This window comes from Corvus hawaiiensis, chromosome Z, assembly GCF_020740725.1.
Source record: "Corvus hawaiiensis isolate bCorHaw1 chromosome Z, bCorHaw1.pri.cur, whole genome shotgun sequence".
Classification (NCBI taxonomy): Eukaryota; Metazoa; Chordata; class Aves; order Passeriformes; family Corvidae; genus Corvus; species Corvus hawaiiensis.
Window position 1 is genome coordinate 51,390,870 of NC_063255.1, and position 20,741 is coordinate 51,411,610.

The following is a 20,741-nucleotide window of genomic DNA, read 5'->3' on the forward strand; positions in this document are numbered from 1 at the left end:
GTAACGTGAGTGGTTTCACTGATGAGTTACACAAACAACTTGCAAAGGAGCGTAGCTGAAACCAGACACGTGCAGAGAGAGGGAAGCATCACTTGGACCGTGTTTTGCTTTATTCGTGGGAGAGTGGTCAGGTAAGACTGTGAATATGTACCTCTAGAGACACACAGACCTCGTACGTGGAAGGTCCGACCATTCAGGTTTCTAAAAAAGGAAAAGCCCACACTGAACTGTGATCTCTCTTATTTAATTAGTAGTATGTAAATAAGATACAGCTAATTCTACTGGCGGAATGTCAGGATTTTTGCTAGTAGTATTTCAAAGCCAAACTGGCACTTCTCAGAAAAGTTTGTCTTGCACCACCGTGCAGACTTCAGCTGCATCACGACGCTTGCCTCTGTCTCAAGAGCTACAGGTCAGTTGCGTACAGCCCAGTACAGTCCGCGCCTAAGCACACCCGAACGAGGGGGACGGCTCACTCCGGGTGAAAACAGAAACATTTCTGGAAAAACAGCGACAAGCTAAGCCCAGGAGGAGCGGAGGTTCGATGTCCCCGAGCAGAGCAGCCTTCACTCAAACACATCGGCGGTGAGGAAACTCTCCCCGCGTAGTTCCGGGCAGCTCCCACCTGGAGCGCGGCTCCGGGAGCCGACGGGGCAGGAGGCGGCGGCGACCCGGCCCCAGACCCAGCGCCGCATTTCGCCCCCCGCGCTGAGTCCAGCGTTGCTGCCGGGGGCGCCGCCGGCCCCAGCCCGCCCCGCTGCCGCTCTCGGCCGCGGCTGCCGCGGGCGCGCAGGGCCGGGGCCGGGGCCGCCTGGCGCGGCGGGATCGGGACGGGGCCGGGGATGCGGCCCCGCGGAGCGCGGCGGCGGCACTTACTGTGTGTGAGTGCGCGGGGCGGCGGCAGCGACGGTGCCGAGCGGAACGGGCGCGGCGGCGGCGGCGGCAACTCCGGGCTCCCCGCCGGGACCGGGGCGGGGCGGGGCGAGCAGCCGGCCCTGCCCTGCCCTGCGCTCGCCCCGGGCCGGGGCGGGGCCCGCCCGTCCGGCTCGACCCCCGCGCCGCCTCTCGCCCAAGCTTAAATAAAATTTATATCTACTGAGCCGTGTGCCGAGGTATTTTAAATTTTGGCAGCGGCTTGCTGCGAGCCTGACGAGATGCGTGCTCTACTCACACCCACTGTGTGAACTCGCGTAGGGGCTGTTAGAAGTTAAGAACAGGTACCTGTCTTAAACGCTATTACGGTCAGAGAAGAGACGAATTTGTGCCAGGACGGTGCTAATTCCAGGCTTGGCAGCGGCAAGATCTGGTTAGCACAACCTGGTCAATACATCCCCGCTGGGACAGACTGTGTGAAAAGCAGCAGCTCACAGACCTATCACCGAAGAAAGAACAGACAGACTCTGCAAGTACAGTCTCCGAAGTACCCCCGAACAGGGCTCTGTGGATACCAGGAACCTGGACTGCATAAAGCAGTACTGTCCAATGACCTAGGGGAAGGTTAACAAAGCTTGGGAAGAAGGATGTACCACTGACAGTGGATACAAAAAGCGCAAAATGCACAGGCCACAACGACATCTGGCAGAACTCCGAAGACTAATAAATCCAATTCAGCAACTGTGCTACAATCATCTCTGACTGGATAAAAGGTAACTCCAGCACGGGGAGATCGCAACCACCTGCTCACAGCCCTCCAAGAAAACCACTGACACAAAAGAAGAGAAAGAACTGACTAATTAGCATAAGAAGCAATGGAATCATTAACCAATGGAAGACAGAGTACTAACTAGAGAACTATGCAACTTGCAGCCAGTAAGCATGAATTCCTTTGTTTGCAAAATGCATAGTGAAAACTTTCCATAGTCAGTGTCTGATCTTGTGTACCCAACACCCCTTTCTGCACAGAACTTACTACAAGAAGAATGAACCAGGTCCCCCCACCACACCACTGAGAAGCCCAGAGTGAAAAAGGACCAAAAAGACAGTCCACAGGTGGTGACTGTCTCCTGCTGACGCTCTCTTTCTCCTACACACTAAAAGCTACAAAATAAAGTCAGTATTGTTGAACTGGCATTCTGTCTCGTTTGCACCTTAATTGGGGCCTCTCTCACTAATCAGATTGTTACAGGTGCATTCATCCTTGTACCTCTACTAGATGTGGAAACATAGAGGTGGGTGAAGCTCCCCAAGACCTTCACAGGTTTTCAAGCTTAAATGAAACAGAAAAGGGGCTTCAAAGGTTAAGTTGTGGCAGACAACAGAAAGTGCCATCACTACATCAGCATTACACTGCAAAATAATTTAGTTTTATTCAGCTCTGCTACTTAGGCATTGAAAAAAAGAAAAAAAAAAAAAGAAAAAACCACACCCCAGCCCTCCCTCCCAAACACCAAAAAGCTAGAACAAGATAAAAAAGCATGAGATGATAAGACACTAAAAAAAAAAGAAATATTAAATCATGCATATTTTAGAGCTAGAAATGGGAGGAATAAGAAACACTAAGAAACTTGGTAAATCAATATCTTTATTTTATAGAAAGTTTGATCAGTGTGCTGAACCTGCCATTAGCGATGGTTTTGCTATTTTTAGTAAAAATAAACATTTGAAAGTAATTACCTTGGAAAATAATTCTCCAAGTTTATTTCCCCATAATCACTGTTGCTTTTTTCGTAACTATTGCATCTAATCTAACACTGGGTGCTTTTAATAGGAAGGGGGTACCTAGCGTAGGATATCTCCATAGTTTATTTCCTGCAGCTGGTTCTGAGGTTCCTAAAATGCAGTAGAACATGTACGACCTCACCCTGCACCACCACGGCACAGTACAAAATCTGCATCTATTCCACCTTTCTCCATCAACATCCTGCAATGTCAGCTGTCAGCTGAGAATTTTCTGGTGTAAAGTCACACAGTAAGCCAGTTTAAGTACCCAGATGGCCAGAGTTTTAACTTCCACAAGTTACTGAAGTAATCATAAAGAACTTGGATCATGTATCTGAGGTAATGGAATCAGTTAGCAACACAAGAATGACACACTCTGACAGCATTATGTATTGCTACACAGACAAACACAAGTCACAACTCCCAGTCTATGATACTTAAAAGGGACATCATCAACTACAAGCTAAATTATTTTGTCTGGGCAGTAAATTAGTATTGATTAAGCACTGGCAAAGGCAAATTTTATGTTCAATTTGTGCACACGGTTACTTTAAGCACAGGGACCTCTACAGGCACTAGTACCCTTAAGTTTGAGTAACTTGCATAGCAGCAGGGAAAAAGCATTAATTGCTGGAGGACAAAAGTCAGTGGAAATTAAGGGCAACAGCCAGAGAGTTCTGAGTTCAGTTTTTCTCCAATGACCAGATTAGAAGTTGAGAGTGTCCCTTTAAAAATTTCAGATACAACAAAATTTAGCTCATTTTGACTTTATCATTACAAGAAAGCTATTGATAATTTTTCTTATAATAATTAAACATCAATGAACAATATATAAGTGAACAACTGATTTGTAAATGAAATAGCAGCAACATGGAACTCTAGAAGGTTGAGTTTCTGCAGGATTTATTGGAAAGATTATAAAGGTGTGGCAAATACATTTTGATTTTACATAATTTAGTTTTGAGAATAGCTTATGGTAACTATAAATATTATTGAAAATGCTTGTTCACGGTCAGTACTTTTCTGGTATAAGCATAATTTTGCCAGGATTTTTCAAAGTGCAGCTTTACTCAGAAAAATGACAACATTGTATGTCTTGGCAAAAATTACATATAAAATCTGCTCATTTCACAGATGGTAAGACAGCTTTTTGTGATTGCCAGTACAATAGAATTGAGCTTGACGTATTAAAGCTAATGAGATATAAATATTTAGGGACAAAACATCAAGGACAATTATATAATACTGCCATGATTTTTGCACATGTAACATTGTTAGTTCAGTGGATGTATAAAACTGATGCATGTATATAAGCAGCTACGAAGTCAGCTGATAGTAAAGGAGTGTGCTACTGTTTACTCCACTGTTTTCCTTCTTCCATAAGAATAAAGAATATTAGAAACTCAGCCATTGAGCAGATAACACGTACTCATTGGGCAAGTCTGTTTTGTAAGGTGGTGTCACTTTTAGTCACTTTTCTGGTCCATCACTGTACTTAAACTGTTTTGATATCAAGTTCCATTTCAATCTGTAAGTTTTAAGGAAGAGCAGTTACAACTGAATCACTGAACAGCTGTTCCAGTTTGAAATGCTGTCACATGTTTCTTCACGGCATAACATTCACATTCTTTTTATTGCACAATTTGAAAATTCAGGTTATGTGCATAAAAACCTTCATAGTGTTTGCACTGCAACTTGCGAAACATACATTTAAAATGACCTTAATACATTTTACAAAATCTTTTTAAACAACTTTATATTCTTAAGATAAAAGCATCCTGAGAATGTTACATAGTTCATTATACAAGCCCTTCATTTCTGCTATGCTTTATTTATCCCCATAGTTCCTAATTTGACAAGTTTATTTTACAGTTAATATCTTGGTGCTATATTTCACAAAATATCTTTTAGCAAAAAGTACACCATTGGCATTCAAGTAATCCAGCCTCACATCTAATTTACAAATTAAACCTTTGTCAAGCTCTCAAGTAAGGAAAAGTAAACCAAAATACATACAGAAACAGTTCAGCTGACTAAAATAAAAAGTAAAGGCCTTGTGCATTAATAATTTGGTCAAACATTTAAGTTATGCAGTTTAATATTTTGGCAAAAAAACCCCTCTACATCTATCCTTCCCAATTTGTTTTCTTTCATCTGACACCAGATGTAAACATAAACATCAAGAAAGAAAGACTGACAGTGTAGAAGTACTTTGCTGTTGAACTACTTTTTTCCTTTTTTAAAGTACTTAGGAAAAACAGACAAATGTTAAGTGCTAAGAATGAACTATCTTTGGGCTAAATTAAAGTCTTACTGGAAAAAAGAAAGTAAAAATAAATTAGGTTCAGTTTTTCTTTTATTTCCTCTACAGACATCTAAATAAATAGTCTTTGAAGAAATTCTAGTGCCATATCCTAAAGCAGTATCTTCCTGTATCTTTTTGATCAAGTCTAAGGCTTCACACATAATCTTGACTATTTTACTAGGAAGATATCCATTCATATTTACATTTTATTCTTGTAAAGGGAGTGTTCAGGGTTAAAAATATATTTATTTTTAAAAGGTAAGCCTGCCATCCTGATGGCAGTGATTCAAGCTATAGAACAAAAGACAAGTTACAGAACATCCTTCAGTTTCTTATACTCCAGATGAGAGGAAGGAGATCAGGCAAGTTAGAGAGGTAAACAGCCTGGATTTCAGGAATGGAGAAAGAGAGTGGCTCGTTATATGAATGCCTGCATGACCAGGAGTATTCACTCCTGGAGACTTTATTTCTCTTCTGCATATAGGTATAAATTTTTGTTGTCGGCTGACTAAACAAATTCAGAGGTGAGACAGTTATGGTTGCCACAGTGAAAAACATTACCTAAGCTCTCCATCAGGACAGACATGCTTTTACAAGGTGGCCAGGTGTTGAATATAAGCAGAGGTCATGCCTAGATGGTATGCTCCAGGTGAGAGTGTAACTACCTCAAAAGAAAGAGTAAACCACTACGGCAACATCTTAATAATATTATAATGATGTAATTTGGAGTCATATTTAGCTTGTATTTTAGGCAACAATCAAAATCTGAAGGACCTTTTAATCTTTAAGGCATTAGTGCATCAGGGACTAAAAGCTCCAGGTAATTAATAAATAGGGGGTTGGTGGCAGAAGGGGAGAAAGAAAAAAAACCCAAAACATCTTGTGTCACAAGCTTTCATTGTGCATCTGCTTTGTTGGTTAGTTCCAGGAAAAATACCTTCAGGGATGGCAGAAGGGGAATGTTACTCACTATTCTGAAAAAAACATTAGATCATAAACTTCACATCATTTTTTAACACATCCTTTAAAGGGCTGAATCTATCAGGCAAGATTCTCATCTTTACTGTTCCATCAGCACCACAGGAGAATATGTGATTTGCTGGTCCTGTCTCAATTTGCATGACTCCTGTCCCAATGTTTCTGAAGAGAGACTGTCGAGCATGCTCATTGATGAAAGTGTGAAGAAGATTAAATGTAGACAGACTCCATACCTGAAAAAGCATCAAAACATCAACCTCTTATACAGATAATTATCATGACCTTAAAAATCATCAGCAATGAATTGTGGAGAAATTGCACTGCATTTTGCATTTATTTTTCTGACACTAACTGTGAAAGAAGAATATGTAGCAATATGTAATGACACATTTAGAGAATACTAATACTCATTTTCTGTAATAGGAACTATAGAGAGACACTAAGGTATCAATAATTAAAAGGAGGTATCAGCATTAAAAAGAGGTAAGACTGACATTTCATAATTAAATTAGTTCATGTGAAGGTCAGAGTTAAGAACAAATGCAGTACATATGACATCTGATGGTTCCACACCTGCACAAGATTCTTTCCGAATGTACACATCATCTCTGCTCCCTCCCCCTCATTAATACCTTTATGTTGCCTTCAGCAGATCCTGTGACAAAATACTCCTCTGCAGGATCAACAGCAATTGCTTTGACTGGAGAATCATGACTCTGGAGTAACTGTTGCTGCTGCTTTTGGCGAAGATCAATTATACAGGTAAAACCTTTTCTGCCTCCAGATATTAACAGCTGGTGTTTTGGAGCATATGCTAGCACAGTTGCTCCACTATCATGACAGATAAAAGCTGAAAGCCAAAGCAAAGTAATTTAAATAAAACACAGTACTAACTTCAATTTTCAATCAACCTCTAATAGTTCAAGACAGTAGCAACAGTGACTTTGATGATGTAATCCAGCTGCCCACACCCAGTCCACTTATTGCAGTACCAATACATATGTAAACCCAGGTTCCCATCAGACATTCTGAACTGCAGTATTCTCAAATTAAGAAATTAAAATATGTATTAACAAAATATTATATCCTTTTTTCTAAGCCTATGTAATCACAATCTATCAATCCAGAAATAGATTATTTTAATAATCTGCTATTAAAGTAACAGGTTTATTTGTTATATTAAGTAATATAATTTGTTTGTTATTTTAAGACATATAACGCCCACCAGAAATTCCTCCTAAATGACCTGCCCAAATCTCTTGCAAGTTTCCACCAGTCATTTTAGTGTTAATTTGTTTCTATTCACATTTATTTGGCTATGTCTACTCCCCTAAATGCGTGGAAAAAGTGAATGAAAATTACAATTACCAGAACACAGCTTGGTACATTGTACTTGTAGTTCAAAGGGCCTATGAATTTACATTTAGAAATTCCATCTGTCTCTCAAATACACTTAGGCATTCACCATACTTTAAGTACAAGGAGTTCACAACTCTGTGATCTTAATTCTGTATTTCTGATACTGAAAGGCATTTGTTGTATTACATGCAACAAAATATTAGTAATAAAACTAATGAAACCCAGCTAAATATTTATTGCATCTCCAAAATCCTACTTAGAGGAATAACTGTTCTAAAGCAGGAGCTGCCCAGAACCTTTTAAAAAAGAACAGAAATGTCTGGCTTGCACTTGTGCTGCAGGGACAGAAGGTATGCAAAGGAAGGTGCTCATGTCCATGAAACCAATCATGTATACAGAACACCAAGTAATTTCTCAAGAATCTGGTTTTATATTCCAACTGGTGCACTCACACAGAATGGTGAAAGACATTTTACCACCAATGTTAAAATTACTTCCCACAATAACTCTTCCACAAAGAGAGACACATAAAGAGAGACACAAATACACCTTTTTGTACCATGGTCAAACATTTTGGTTGTTGCATTTTACTTACCATGCACCAAGCTATTTGTAGGAGAAACCAGAGTATCCCAAAGACAAATATTTCTGTAGAAAAAAAATATGGCTTAATTCAGCAACAAATGTTCTAAGGTATTTTGAACACTTGAAAAGTCATCTGCACCTTAAAAAGGTTGTTTCAGGCATAAAAGCACTGTAAACAGACTTTCAATGATTACTTTTGAGCAGACCCCAAATTACTTCTATAGTTTAACATACACTGCAAGAACATGCTTCTACACAAATGATTCTATGACTGGCTATTTCCATAAAGGATTTATGTTAATAATATTTTGTAGCTGAGTTCACTGGAATGTTAGCAGGTTTTGATATTTTTTTATCACTAGTTACTTATGAAAACAAATGAGAAATGGACAGCAATGCAAATCCCCCACAGCTATAAAAATAATTTAAGACAGGTTCATGTGTGCAGAACAGAACAGAATAGTTCAGCTGGAAGGGGCCTAGAAGGATCATGTAATCCACCCAGTGGACAGCTTCAGGGCTGACCAGGAGTTAAAGCATGTCATTAAGGGCATTGAACAAATGCCTCAGACTCTGACGGGCTTTGGGGATTGACCTCAAGGAAGCCTGTTCCAGTGTCTGAACCTCTTGGTAACAAAACGTTTCTCAATGTCCAGTCTCAACCCACCCCCCCCGCCCCCAGCACAGCTTTAACCCACTGCCACATATCCCTCACTGGATTCTGACAGAAGCACTCAGGACCTCCCTTTCTACTTCCCTTCCTCATATGGAACATGAACAGAATATCTGTGCTTCCCTATAAAACCTCCTTTAATAGGCACATGAATTTAGCTGCAAACATTGCTTCTCTCCCCCTCCTGCTAAGAAATAAAGCAGACGTACTCTTAAACTGCTCAAGAAGAATCATAGGAAAAACAGAGTGGAGGAGAGAAAATACGGCACCACTTCACTTTTATGCATTATCACAACAGATATTACCTGTTGTCAGAAGAAAATCCTGCTGTAGCTATCAAAGATGATGAACTGACGAAAACAAAGTCATTGGCTGTTTTGTTATGACACTGCCATGTCTGAAAAATTGCAGTTAGAAATTATTAATTAAAAAGGAATCTATTTTGTGCAAGCAGGCAATATTAAACTTCCTTGAGAAGGAAAGGTGTTTCCAAAGAAATTTAAAGAACATGGGATATAAAGGTATTGGTATGCCCTGTAAGACTCTTCGTTTTTCATGAAAATAAACTCTGCAGTCCTGCGTAACTGTCAATTAACTGACAAGTGACAACTATTGACAAGTCTCAACGAACATTAAAGCTATTTCAGATCTCATGTTACATTTTCCAGTCTCCACTTAGTCAGTATGATTAGAATGTAAGAACCTGTCATACAGATCACAGGATGGCAGCAACATATAACTTAATCTTGATTAATACTGGTTATCAGCACAATCCTTGCCCTCTCCAAGCTATTCTGAAGGGAACAGAAGTAAGGAACACAACATAAGTTTATGGAAACTAATTTAGTTTTCATCTTACCAAATATGGCTTAGGTGAAGTTCCAGTAAGTGGACAACATTTCCAATTTGTCTGATATAAACTTATATATCCATCAGCATCAACAATTCCAAACTGAAAGAAAATATATAGTAATAGTAAATACATATGTATGTCTTGCAGAGAAAAATAGCCACAATTTTGAGAAAATACTTTCTATTTGAAGCATGTGATGTTTCTGCTAATTTACGGGGAGGGGAGGGGAGGGGAGGAGAGGGGAGGGGAGAGCATGCATACAGAAGCATTTTGTCAGTTACCTTATTTCCTTGGTAATTGAATCTCATTCGAGTTACCCTTGAGTTGCCACCAGATCGAAAACATGTGATTTGCTGTGCATGACCCCATTCAAACATTCTTACACTACCATCTTGAGCACCTGTCAGGTCTGCAACAGAAAATACTGACATGACTTTTCACAAGAGTTGTAGCTTTTATAATTTCAAGAAAACACACACCATCTCAAAATAACTTGTGCCACAATTATGCCATAGTATCTGGCTTAGTGTAGGAGCAGGACATACCACTGCAACTTAAAGTCGTGTTATTCATTATTTGATTAAGAATTGTATTTAGATGCTCATGAAATATGAAGCTATTTACTTGGAGGTAATAACACACCTTTTTCCTACTATCTTTCATTCTAGTCATAAATAAGAGAGAAATGCAGTACTTTTTGCTGTTTCTAAAGGCTATTCTACATCCCCCCCATGTTTTTTAAAATGAAAAGTAGCTTCAGTACGTATGGCTTATAAACACCTTTCGAAACATATACTAACTGCTGTGCTAGTACAAAATAGCACACTAAGAAACAGGTGAGTGAAAAATATATAGTCTTTAGATAACTCTCCTCTTTTTTAAAAAAACCTGAACTTACAATATGGCAGTGTTGGATGAGAAGCCATTCTTCTGACATTATTAATAGCTTTCTTGAGCATCTGTTAAATATATAAAAAAATAGAAAAAAATTAAACAGTTTTACTGAACAGAAGTTATCAAACTAGAGAATAATTAGTGATTGCACAGAGTTGTTTCCGATCAAAAGTTCTACTGAAAACAAGTAGTGGGTTTAGAGATTCAGATAGAAGTCAGTGTCTTCCAAGATAATGTAGATGTTAACACTTTTGCAGCTTTATATATCTAGATAAATATTAAACTTTTGCTTCAGAAATGTATGGATCCAAATATAAACACTCCTTAGACTGCAGTCTTACCTCTTTTCTTGCCAATTCCTTTCTGATTCCATTAAATTTATTGGAATATTCCTGAATATTGTAAGATAAGTAAGAGAGAGGCAGAAGCATGTAAAGAAAGAGGTAAACAAACTTTAACAGAAGTAAAAACTAGGAAGGAATATATCTATTTTCAAGTCTAGTTAACTTATTGCCATTGATTGAAAAGTGGTTATTTGTGACCATCCAGAATAAGCAATATACCGTGTAACTGGTATAAAAAATAAAAAAAAAAAAATTAAAAATTCTTCAAAAGTGTTTATAATTTCACAAATACAGATCCAATGAATTTTCAGTAGCATATTTTTTCCTAAATTCCAAAATCTGCCTTGTGCAAAGTGCATTACCAAGACTTTTGTTTTTCTTATTTTATTAGATATATTATATATACTGGGAAGAACTGAATGTGTGAAGAGGACTGGAGACATTAGACAATTATATTTAAACCCCATCTATTTAAATTATATGTTCAACACACAAAAGGAAAAAACCAGTAGGGATTTTCTTATCAAGGAAATACACCTGTGCCTGTGATGTCTCCTCCCTTCTTTTCTTTCTATTAATGTATGTTAAAGTTAAGTTTTCATTCCTTTATGGCCTGACAGCTCTCAAAAGTATCTGACTACTTTGAGGACTGTCTTTCATCAGAGAATTGTTGGATTTCGTTTGCTCATGCATGTATTATTTACCTCAACATTAGAGAAGGACAAAATATATATTTGTGCAGGTGTTAACTTCAAATGAGAAAACATAACGAAATTTTGTTGCCAGGACACAGCAGCTTATCACTTACCACACACCAACAGCAAGCTGGCTCTGAACTGCTTTCAGAGAAACATTTAGGTTGGAAAAGACCTTTAAGATCATTGAATCCAACTGTGACTTTCAACTGCTATAATTTTGTACAGTCTTATAACACTGCTTTGTCATGGAGCAGTAGATAGTGATGAGGTATTTCAAGTATGCTATTCTGCCCTGGCCTCCAATTATATCAGGGTGTCTACTGGATGGAGGCAGGAATTACAAACTTTCACGAGCTTCATATTCCTAAATATGATCAATAGAGTTTAAAAGAAATAGCCTCTAAATTATCAGTTTGTGAACAAAAATGAGAAAAAGTACTTGGAAGGGAAATAATCAACTTTCTTGTAAAAATTTCCCTGGGTTTGGATTAGTGGAATAACTGCAATTCTCTTAATTACATTTTGGAAGCAGATTTAGGTCTTTCAATTCTCAAAGCTTTATCATTGTTGAAGAGAAAGCCACATGCCCCTCAGTTATTCACATCCATTTCACAACACTTTCTGAAGATAAAAAATATGATATTGAAATATGTATTTCCCTTTCTTTTTTCTGAGTACTTTAAATGTCAAGGAAAAAACTCAAATGGTTTGGTAAAACTATATATACATTTTAAAATTTAGGACAACAGAAAATGATATTCCTCAAACATTTACGGATTGGCATGTGCACTTATAATTGCAATACTTTGCTCTCTAAACTCACAACTTATCTTCTATATGTAAATGGAAGAACAGTAATTCATGTTCACTCTATTTCTTCCCTAAAATGAAGGGCTGTGTGGAGTTTTACAGCTATTAACTTTTATCCAGAAGTCAATGGAAGTCATCTTCCTCCATTCAACAGATAAGCACACATCATGATCTCCTAACCCTTGCTGGATTACACTTCAGAAAAATGCAGATTTACGGAAATGTGCCTTTGAAAGGCTACACTAACATAACTCTGTGGTGCAGTATCTCCAATTTAGAAGACAAGTACAATTATCAAATGCAAATACTTCCATTAATAATGTAACTGACATTTGACACTGCTAGCCCTCAAGTTCCCCCTTAGAACAGCTGATGGCTAGAACAGTGCTTTGCTGAAGAGCTGGGTGCTTTGGGCCTAATATACATTAAGACAGAAAAATAAAAATGCATGTAGAATCCACCCCACCACTAAACTGGTAAATATTGGTGTCAGTCACACTGACTTGTACAACAAGCTGTTGGTAACACTGCCTGAGTTTCAAAGCTGTAGGTACACACTATTTCCTTCAGTACTCTCTTACAAACACCTCCTGTAAGAACTGTGTAAACAAACTGGGCTGAAGTCTCTGGTGGTGACCCTCCTTACTTACCTTGTATGAACTGTGACAGGAAACAGTGAAGAGTGACAGAAAAACCTTACAGCTAATAAAATGTTAACTGCCTGAGTGTCCCTTGTTGATGAAAGTGAAGCAAAGATGAGACTGAAAAGCCAGTAATGGTACAGAACAGCTAAATGGTCTGCACAATATGGAAAAGCAAAGGTGACACCAAGGATCTGAAGGAACAAAATAGCAAATAATAGCAAAACAAAGGTCTTAGTGAAGCTGCCTTTTTTCCAGCTTTGAGTTTTTCTAGAGCAACACTATTTCCTCCCAAGAGTCCCTATCTCTTCCTTCATTTACTTCGTCCTTCATTAGGTACCTCTGTCTTTCCTCCCTAGTGGGCAGGTGCCGTTCTGTGCTGTGGTTGGTTCTCTGCCACAGTCAAACAGTATGCCAGATAAAATTTAGGTCCAAAGCTTAACAGCAAATGCATTCCACACAAGCACAGCCAAATATATTTAGGAAGAAAGTTTTACTGCATGCAAAATAGAAGGTCATGTAAGTACCATTTACATTAATTATATGCAATTATATGCAATAATTTGCAATTATTTAATGTTGAGAAATACACAAACACAAAAATTCTTTATGTACATATATATATATTTAAAAAATGGAAGTGAGAGGAGAAAGTGGCAAAGGCATTCAAAGAATACTTGTAGAAGTGACCTGATTGTGATAGCAGAGCTGTAACACTGGCACCTAGGATCACTGGTTCCCAAAGTGAAGGCAGAGGCGTAGGTACTGGCACAATACCCACTTCCATAAGTGGAAAACCTTACCATTCTTATACTGCTTATTCCTTATTTATTCCACCTATTCATCAGCTACTTTCAAAAGCCAACTACAATATTAATTAACATACGGTTATTTCATTCTGCCACCAGTTATGGACTTGCTTTGAACTGTTAAATGACAGCAAGTGCAGCCAAGTCATAAGACTTAATGCATTTGGTTACAGCAACACTCCTCTTTCTGCACTCCATGTGCAGAAAGACTGAGAGATGCTGGTGTCTTGTATGACCATTGCAGCTCACTTAAGTGTCTCCAAATAAGCATCTCCCAGCCAGCTAATCAACAGATCTGCATCTGTGCTCCACAGGAACTAAGATAAGAATGTCAATGGCCAGACTACAATTATAATTAGATCTGAATTAAATCTAACCTAATAGCTTTCTGCTCAGGGCCAAGCTTCATTCCAGACACAAGATCTCTTTCTAAAACTCAGAATGAAGCTGAAGATTATGCTTAAAATAAAAGCTACGACAACATTTCATATAGATATTTCTACCCTATCCTTAAGAATTTATATTCTGAAACCTACTGAATATATGCTTTTTAGATAAACCATTTGGCTTCAAGTCATTAAAGAAGAAATTATAGGGCAACTTCTTACCCAAATGCTGATTCTTTGCTTTTAAATGATGTATTAAGTAAGGAAAAGCATATATGGTTTGATTGAAAGTTTTTCTTGTTTAGTTGGTGTGCCTTAAATTTTGCACAGCATTTTAACCTATTAAGTGAATTGTTATAAAAAAATCCAGCTTGCCTTGATTACACAGAAATGCTATATTTAGTTGTATGTTAATTGTAAAATATAACAAGCAAGACTGAACAGACAAAAGGAGAGAAGTAGACAGAATACATAAAGCTAACCTTTGACAAGTGACTTACCACAGATGCACCCCTGCCAGTTTGTGTACTACCAAGCCAAGGCATATTGATAGGTGTGCCAGGATTACTATGAGTATAAGGAGTGGTTCCCTGAACATTTACCAGATCATCACGAGCATGTATAACTAGGAAATCATCAGCCCTATAAATGAAAGAAACATTTTGAATTAAGATTCCGAACAGCAACACTAAATACCATGTTTGGTACTCTGATTTATGCACAGTCAAGTGTGATACTGCAAACAAAGAATATATACCCTTTATTTTCTATTTCTGTATCATCATCAACCCAGGTATAGATCTGCGTAGCTAAAATTGCAGAAACATCCAATTCTTGAATATCATGACTTGATGCTATTGCAATGCAGTTCCGATTTGCCTGAAAAAAATAACATGCAGAAAGAATGCAAAAGGAAACCTCAAAAATTCATTTATTTTATTTTTTTTCTGGTTACGGCACTGTTGCTCATAAAAATACACACTTAATTTACAAACCCCAAACATTTACATCTACAAATCTATGTAACTTTATACTTGACATCTTCCTTTTAAAACTTATTTGCATCTGGGATAGTATCACACACTATTTGCATCTTATACCTCTCAAGCAGCTCAAGTATCTCCTCGCTTTTCTCAGAGGATAAGCAACAGGTAACTATACTACATGGCTTGCAATCAGGCTCCCCTCCTCCAGCTCTGAAGGCTGAACAGAACATGGCTGAACAGAGAAGGAAAGATTATTTCCTCTTTGATAAAAAAGGACAAATACTCCTACACACAAGCCTAAAGAAAAAGTAGAAGCCACCCTCCCTTCCATCAATCCATTACACAATAGAAAAAAGATGACAATTTGTAGTAGAAGTTTATGAAAAGGTAATTTTGAAGTGCTTTAGAGATGGGACCACTAAAAGTTGTAGCTGCTAAAAACAGCAGGATGGCTGGCAAAGCCTATCTCACCCAGTCACAACGGGACTGTGTATCAGGTGGAAGTACACGACAATTAGATTATTCTACCTCCTTTATACTCTCACCTTATTGACTGCAAAAGCAGTGATGATATCAGACTCTTTATGGATTATTCTTGCCTTGCCACCTGGGTATCCCAAATCTGTTTCTATCTGTATTTAAGAAGCAAAGCACAGTTAAATGCAAACTTCTGTGTAACACCACTTTTTACTGGAAGTACAGAGACCAAACAATGTTTTGTGTGAAATTTCTTTTTCTTTTTCCTTAATTTTAATTCTAAGAAAACTCAGCAAACATAGCCTGTAACAATTACAGTAAACCTGTTTTGTGTAACAATACAGCTTCCCATTGCCATGTTAAGATTACCACAGCAAGAGAAAAAGTGTAATTTGTCACAGAAGACATAGTACTGTGTTCATTCTCAGGTTTTTCAGGGATGCTGAAAACCAGCAAGGCTACATGCAACACACTGTTGATTGAAATTTTGAATCTTGATGTTTTGCCCTCAAGAAAGTTTGCTAAGACTTTGATTGCTCTTAGCAAACACCTTTTCCCACTGAAACTGATGAGATAGTCTAAAAGAATGTGCAGGCAAGCTCCTGAACAGGAAAATGTAACAGGAAAATTTGAACTTTGTCAGTGCATCTATTCACAATTATTACAATTAAATAAATCTGGAATCCTGTACATTCCAGAACCATAAACCTTTTGCTAACACATATTCTTTTTTTTTTTTTCTCAGTGTGGTATACTGTTGGATTTGAATGTTGCCTCCCATTTTGTATTTTAGAAATGCATCCAGGTACATGCCAGCACACAACAAAACTCTACGTTTTACCAGCACTGTAGCAGTCTTTTTCAAAATTAAAGAGATCAGCACTGCAAGTACTAAATGATTAGTTACAGACCCAGACTGTTGCAGTTCCAAAATTATTTTACAGTAAAAACAATAACACTGCCAAACTAATGGTGACCTGTGAATTCAAAGCTGAATCACAAATGTAGTATTTAAATTTTTTTTTTTAAAAAACCCAAATAATTATTTCAGAACTATTTCCAGCCTCATATCCTCAAATTCTTAATTTTCTGTGCTTTAAAAGAAAACAGTAAGATTCTTCTGTCAGAGAACTGCAAATGATCTTTCTCAAAATCTGAAAAAAATAGCTGTTACAGACCAAGAAGTAGAATATCTTTTTTAATGTCAAGACAAAATCGTTACTTCACTGATTTTATGTATATAACACTGCATAAAACTGCAGTGGCAAACAGATACAAAACCATGATTTACGTGTGGTGATGAACAAACCCGCAGGAAATTAATTTTTTTTTTTTCCCCAGTTAGTTCCAATGACCTACTTGCTAATACTGCTTTATCACATAATTAATATTAACAAAGTAGCCCAAGGACACCATAGGGTTCACATTTCTGTCTTCACACAAGTTTTGTAAAAGAAAGCTTAAAGAATATGGTATTCATTTGAATTTCTAGGCACAGTACTCTATTTTTTTAGTATGTCATACCAATCCTTCAAGACAGTTGCTAAAATATTGTTACATGGGTTGATGTGTCACCATCTTTAAAGTAAGGCTCAGTCAGTGAAAGTTTTCAGTAGCAAACTCTATCATGCTAACTAACTCCTCTAAGTGCAGTTAGCCACCCTCATTTATAAGCAACTATGGTAGACAGCTCATACTGATCAAAGGCTCTGTATGTACTGAATACCATACTACTGCCAAATTTTTGTCACTTGGGCAAATCTCAACTTCAGCTCTTCACTTGGCCAAGCTAAAGAATTTGGTAATACATATTGTTTGTACCTGGTTGCTTAATCCACCTAAGGTAATTAAGTTTCAGATAATCTATAACAAGACCAGTTTAACTCAATCCCTTGCATTTTTTGAATTTTTAAGTTTGTTTGCTACATGAGCAAAGACTTTTTCTTTTAAGTGAGATCAGCACCATTTAGAAAAAAAAATTCATAACGATGTACAGTCTAATAAATTTCAGGATTACTACTGTGTACCTTACTGATGACGGGCTCCTCCACTGCAGAATTTTTCATGGTTTCATTGTGCTCCTCTAATGGCTTCACCAAGGAAAGAACAACCACAGAACAAAGCATAAAGATAAGACATAACACATGCAGTATCAAGGAAATCCTTAATTCATTGTTGTTTACCCCAACACAGGACAACTGAAACACAACAGCATGTTTGCACACACATGCACATATTTTACAAAGTAAGAATAATTAACAACTTCCAAACTCTGTTTTCAGTCCAAAATACACCGATTTACCTATTCTGTACTGTTACACCAGCTTGTCCATTGCAAAAGTCAAATTTCTTGAAAAATAAGCAATCTACACTGACATTTTACCAGCAACAAGACAGAAAATAAAGCCAACACACCTATGCTGTGTAAGGCTGTAAATGAGCCTACCTTGAAACATATAAAGAACATCTAAGATTTTCCAAAATACCTGTTCATACAGCATAGCAGCGTGTTAACGTTAAGATATGATCAAAAATGGTGCACTTTTAAAGGCAAAAAGGAACAATTTTCCTTTTAACTGCACTCTGTAGTGAACACAATTAGCCAGCATTACTCAAACAAGCTAATATTCTAGTTGTGACAGGACAAAACTAGGTCATGCACAACTGTCTGCTGCCATGGCTTTACTAGTCATGAATATTCTTTCTCCTGCATGTTTAATTTGTTCACATCTGCTTCTTTCTCCTCCATTTCTGCTACTCCACAGTTTTTCTGTAATACCAGCAATTCTTTCAAAATTAGGAGTAGGGGTAAGTAAAAAAAAAAAAAAAAAAAAAACAAAAAAACAAAACCCCAAAAAAACCCAACTAAAAAAGCAGAAAAAAATCCAAAAGCTCTTACAGAACCTAAAAACATTTAACTGCATTTGGAACTGGAATCCAGCTAGACACTGGGACAAATAATCAGGGACAGAAATAGTAACTGCTGTATGAGCATTTTTCTTATTAAAATTGAATCATAACGCGATTGTTATGGAAGCAGTGGATAAAAGCCAGGATGACTATGGTAGGGACAAACTAAAACTTTCACAACTTTGGCAGCTCATTAGGTTATTGGTTTTAATCTTTGAAATGTTCCATTTTGTCATTCTTCTGAGGCAGCTTTTATACTGATCTTAAAGGAGAGACTGACTGTAGCAACATTGTTGTCATTTTACAGTCAAAGTCTGATTATTTTTGTATTCTATGGAACAATGGACAAGTATTTTTTGTATGAAATACTGCAGATTTGGAGTCATAGACAAGTACATTAACCACTCAAGCACCAGAAGTAAACAAGCCAGCCAAATAACCAAAGTAAAGTTGACAGATTGACCTGCAATATTTTCTGCATTTTATATACCATACCAACCTCATTTAGGCATCGCTTCTTGGTGAAAATATTTCTGATGAAAGTTTCCTGGACTTCTTCCTGTTTGACCAAGTACTGCCAGAGCCTCTTCACAGACAGTGCCACATGACTGCTAGATCTACAGAACAAAGTTGAATAAACATTTACATCACGCTCATATGTATTACAAGAGTGCAGTATTTTATATTCTAATCAAACTATAGTCAGAAGAAATGCTGAAGCAAAACTACAGAGCTAGAGACAGTATACAAGGCCTATCTGAAAGCAGTTTAATACCCTCTTCCTGAAAAACCTACACGTGAGAGGAGGTGCAAACGGAAGAAGAAAAAGAGTATGTAGCATCTTCTTGTTCTATCCTGGGACAACTGAGAAAAATCTCTTCAAGAGATTACACAATGGTAAGAGCAACACACAGATTATTTATTAGTCCAGCTCATTCTTTACAAAATGAATCATTTCTGTTTAGTCCTCACAAGTGATCCTTTCACATGGCCTATGAATGACTAACACTTCCTGCTAGGAACACATCATCAGCTGTGTAACCTCTCTGAAACATGCATGATTTTTCGGGAACAAAATTGAAAGGATTGTAGAATAAGACCAGAATTCAAATGTTTATGCTTATCCCTAGAAATGGCACACTCAAGCAAAAATTATAAATATAGCTGCTTATGACAAGCCAAAATCCATCAAACTCTGAATTGCTTTAAATCATAATTTAAAAATAACACCAGACAGCAGATATGTGTTAAGATGGTCCCTTTTAATCAACTCAAGTTACTGAAAGTGTGACCATGATGAAACATTTTACAGTAAAAAACTAGACTGTCTCTACTCTGAAAGCCACAAGTAACAGTAAGATTAAAAAGGCAGAAATCTATTTTTAAAATGACACTTTAAGAGACTGAGCACACTCTTCTGGCTGAACATGCAATTATGGTAAGTCACAACTATACAAATATAAATAATAAGTACTTCTCTGATTTTAGGTAACAATACTGATAAGAATGTGAAGTAATTTTATTACCTCTAAAGGTGGGGCAGTTATTTAATTCACTGTGACTTAACCATAATTATCTCTCAAGGCAAATTTTTTATTCTTTATTTTGTTGTCAAGCATACTTTTTCCAGAGACACTCAAAATCTGTATGTTAAGCTTAAGTAAAAGAATTTAAAAAAATTAGAAACTGTGGTATGTTTTTTCTGCTCTTGCTTTTGACCAGAGATGCATGAAATATGACATGTACCCTCCATATTTCACATAGTTATTGAAGTTGCAATCTATCATGTGCACTAACAACCTAATGCTTGATTTATATCAAAGATATTACAGTCAGTGTTTAGAGGAATTAGACTCACCTGAAAGGAGTGTTCGTAGGCTCGAGTAAAGTTTTGTGGCGAAGCAATGCAGGACCAGCAGCGAGAGCATCTTCAGAAGCATGAACTGAAATATAATGTTGAGGTGGACCCCCATACAGCTCAAGACGTCGGAGAAGAACTTGTTCCCAGCGCTGTAAAGTTTTCAAAACTGCATGGCATATCGGGGAGCTAACTGGAAGCTCTAGAAAGACAAGTAAACAACAGTAAAACCCTTCTCCTTTCCATTATAACCTTGATGAAGATAATTCCAGCAGGTGAAGGCTGAAGTTTATTTTTAATATCTCCACAAGTTAAGCTTTATTCAAACCTTAAGTTGCTATTTGCAAGTATAAAAGGATGAACTGCTTTGTGCTTTCATTGCTAAAAAAACAAAGAGATTTCTCCAATGCTGACATTGGAGAAATTATATCATGGAACAGATCATCATGAAACAGATCCTCCTGGAAGCTGTCAAGGCATATGGATGACAGGCAGGTGATAAGAGAAAGCTGGCACA

The 20,741-nt window shown here is 37.5% G+C and overlaps 1 protein-coding gene and 1 long non-coding RNA gene across 7 annotated transcripts in view; both read right to left on the reverse strand.

Moving 5' to 3' along the window:
* Positions 1–228: 228 nt before the first annotated feature.
* On the reverse strand, positions 229–965 carry LOC125319401. The gene is made up of 2 exons (XR_007200718.1): positions 877–965; positions 229–499 (listed from the first exon to the last, which is right to left on the reverse strand). It is a non-coding gene; the product is annotated as an uncharacterized LOC125319401 (long non-coding RNA).
* Positions 966–2,503: 1,538 nt separating this feature from the next.
* Positions 2,504–20,741, reverse strand: part of DMXL1 (Dmx like 1) — a 77,839-nt gene continuing 59,601 nt past the window's right edge. For 2 of the 6 annotated variants that reach the window (XM_048290674.1, XM_048290671.1), the window contains 14 exons: positions 20,225–20,426; positions 18,866–18,983; positions 17,484–17,546; positions 15,525–15,611; positions 14,751–14,872; positions 14,494–14,635; positions 10,647–10,697; positions 10,310–10,370; positions 9,693–9,820; positions 9,418–9,510; positions 8,864–8,955; positions 7,896–7,948; positions 6,574–6,791; positions 2,504–6,174 (listed from right to left, as the gene is read on the reverse strand). In XM_048290674.1, the coding sequence (XP_048146631.1) occupies positions 5,950–6,174; positions 6,574–6,791; positions 7,896–7,948; positions 8,864–8,955; positions 9,418–9,510; positions 9,693–9,820; positions 10,310–10,370; positions 10,647–10,697; positions 14,494–14,635; positions 14,751–14,872; positions 15,525–15,611; positions 17,484–17,546; positions 18,866–18,983; positions 20,225–20,426 (1,655 nt within the window). In that variant the 3' untranslated portion in view covers positions 2,504–5,949. Of the gene's footprint in view, positions 6,175–6,573; positions 6,792–7,895; positions 7,949–8,863; positions 8,956–9,417; positions 9,511–9,692; positions 9,821–10,309; positions 10,371–10,646; positions 10,698–14,493; positions 14,636–14,750; positions 14,873–15,524; positions 15,612–17,483; positions 17,547–18,865; positions 18,984–20,224; positions 20,427–20,741 lie in introns of those variants that run through there. The other 4 variants (XM_048290677.1, XM_048290672.1, XM_048290673.1 and 1 more) reach the window with 3 other exon arrangements.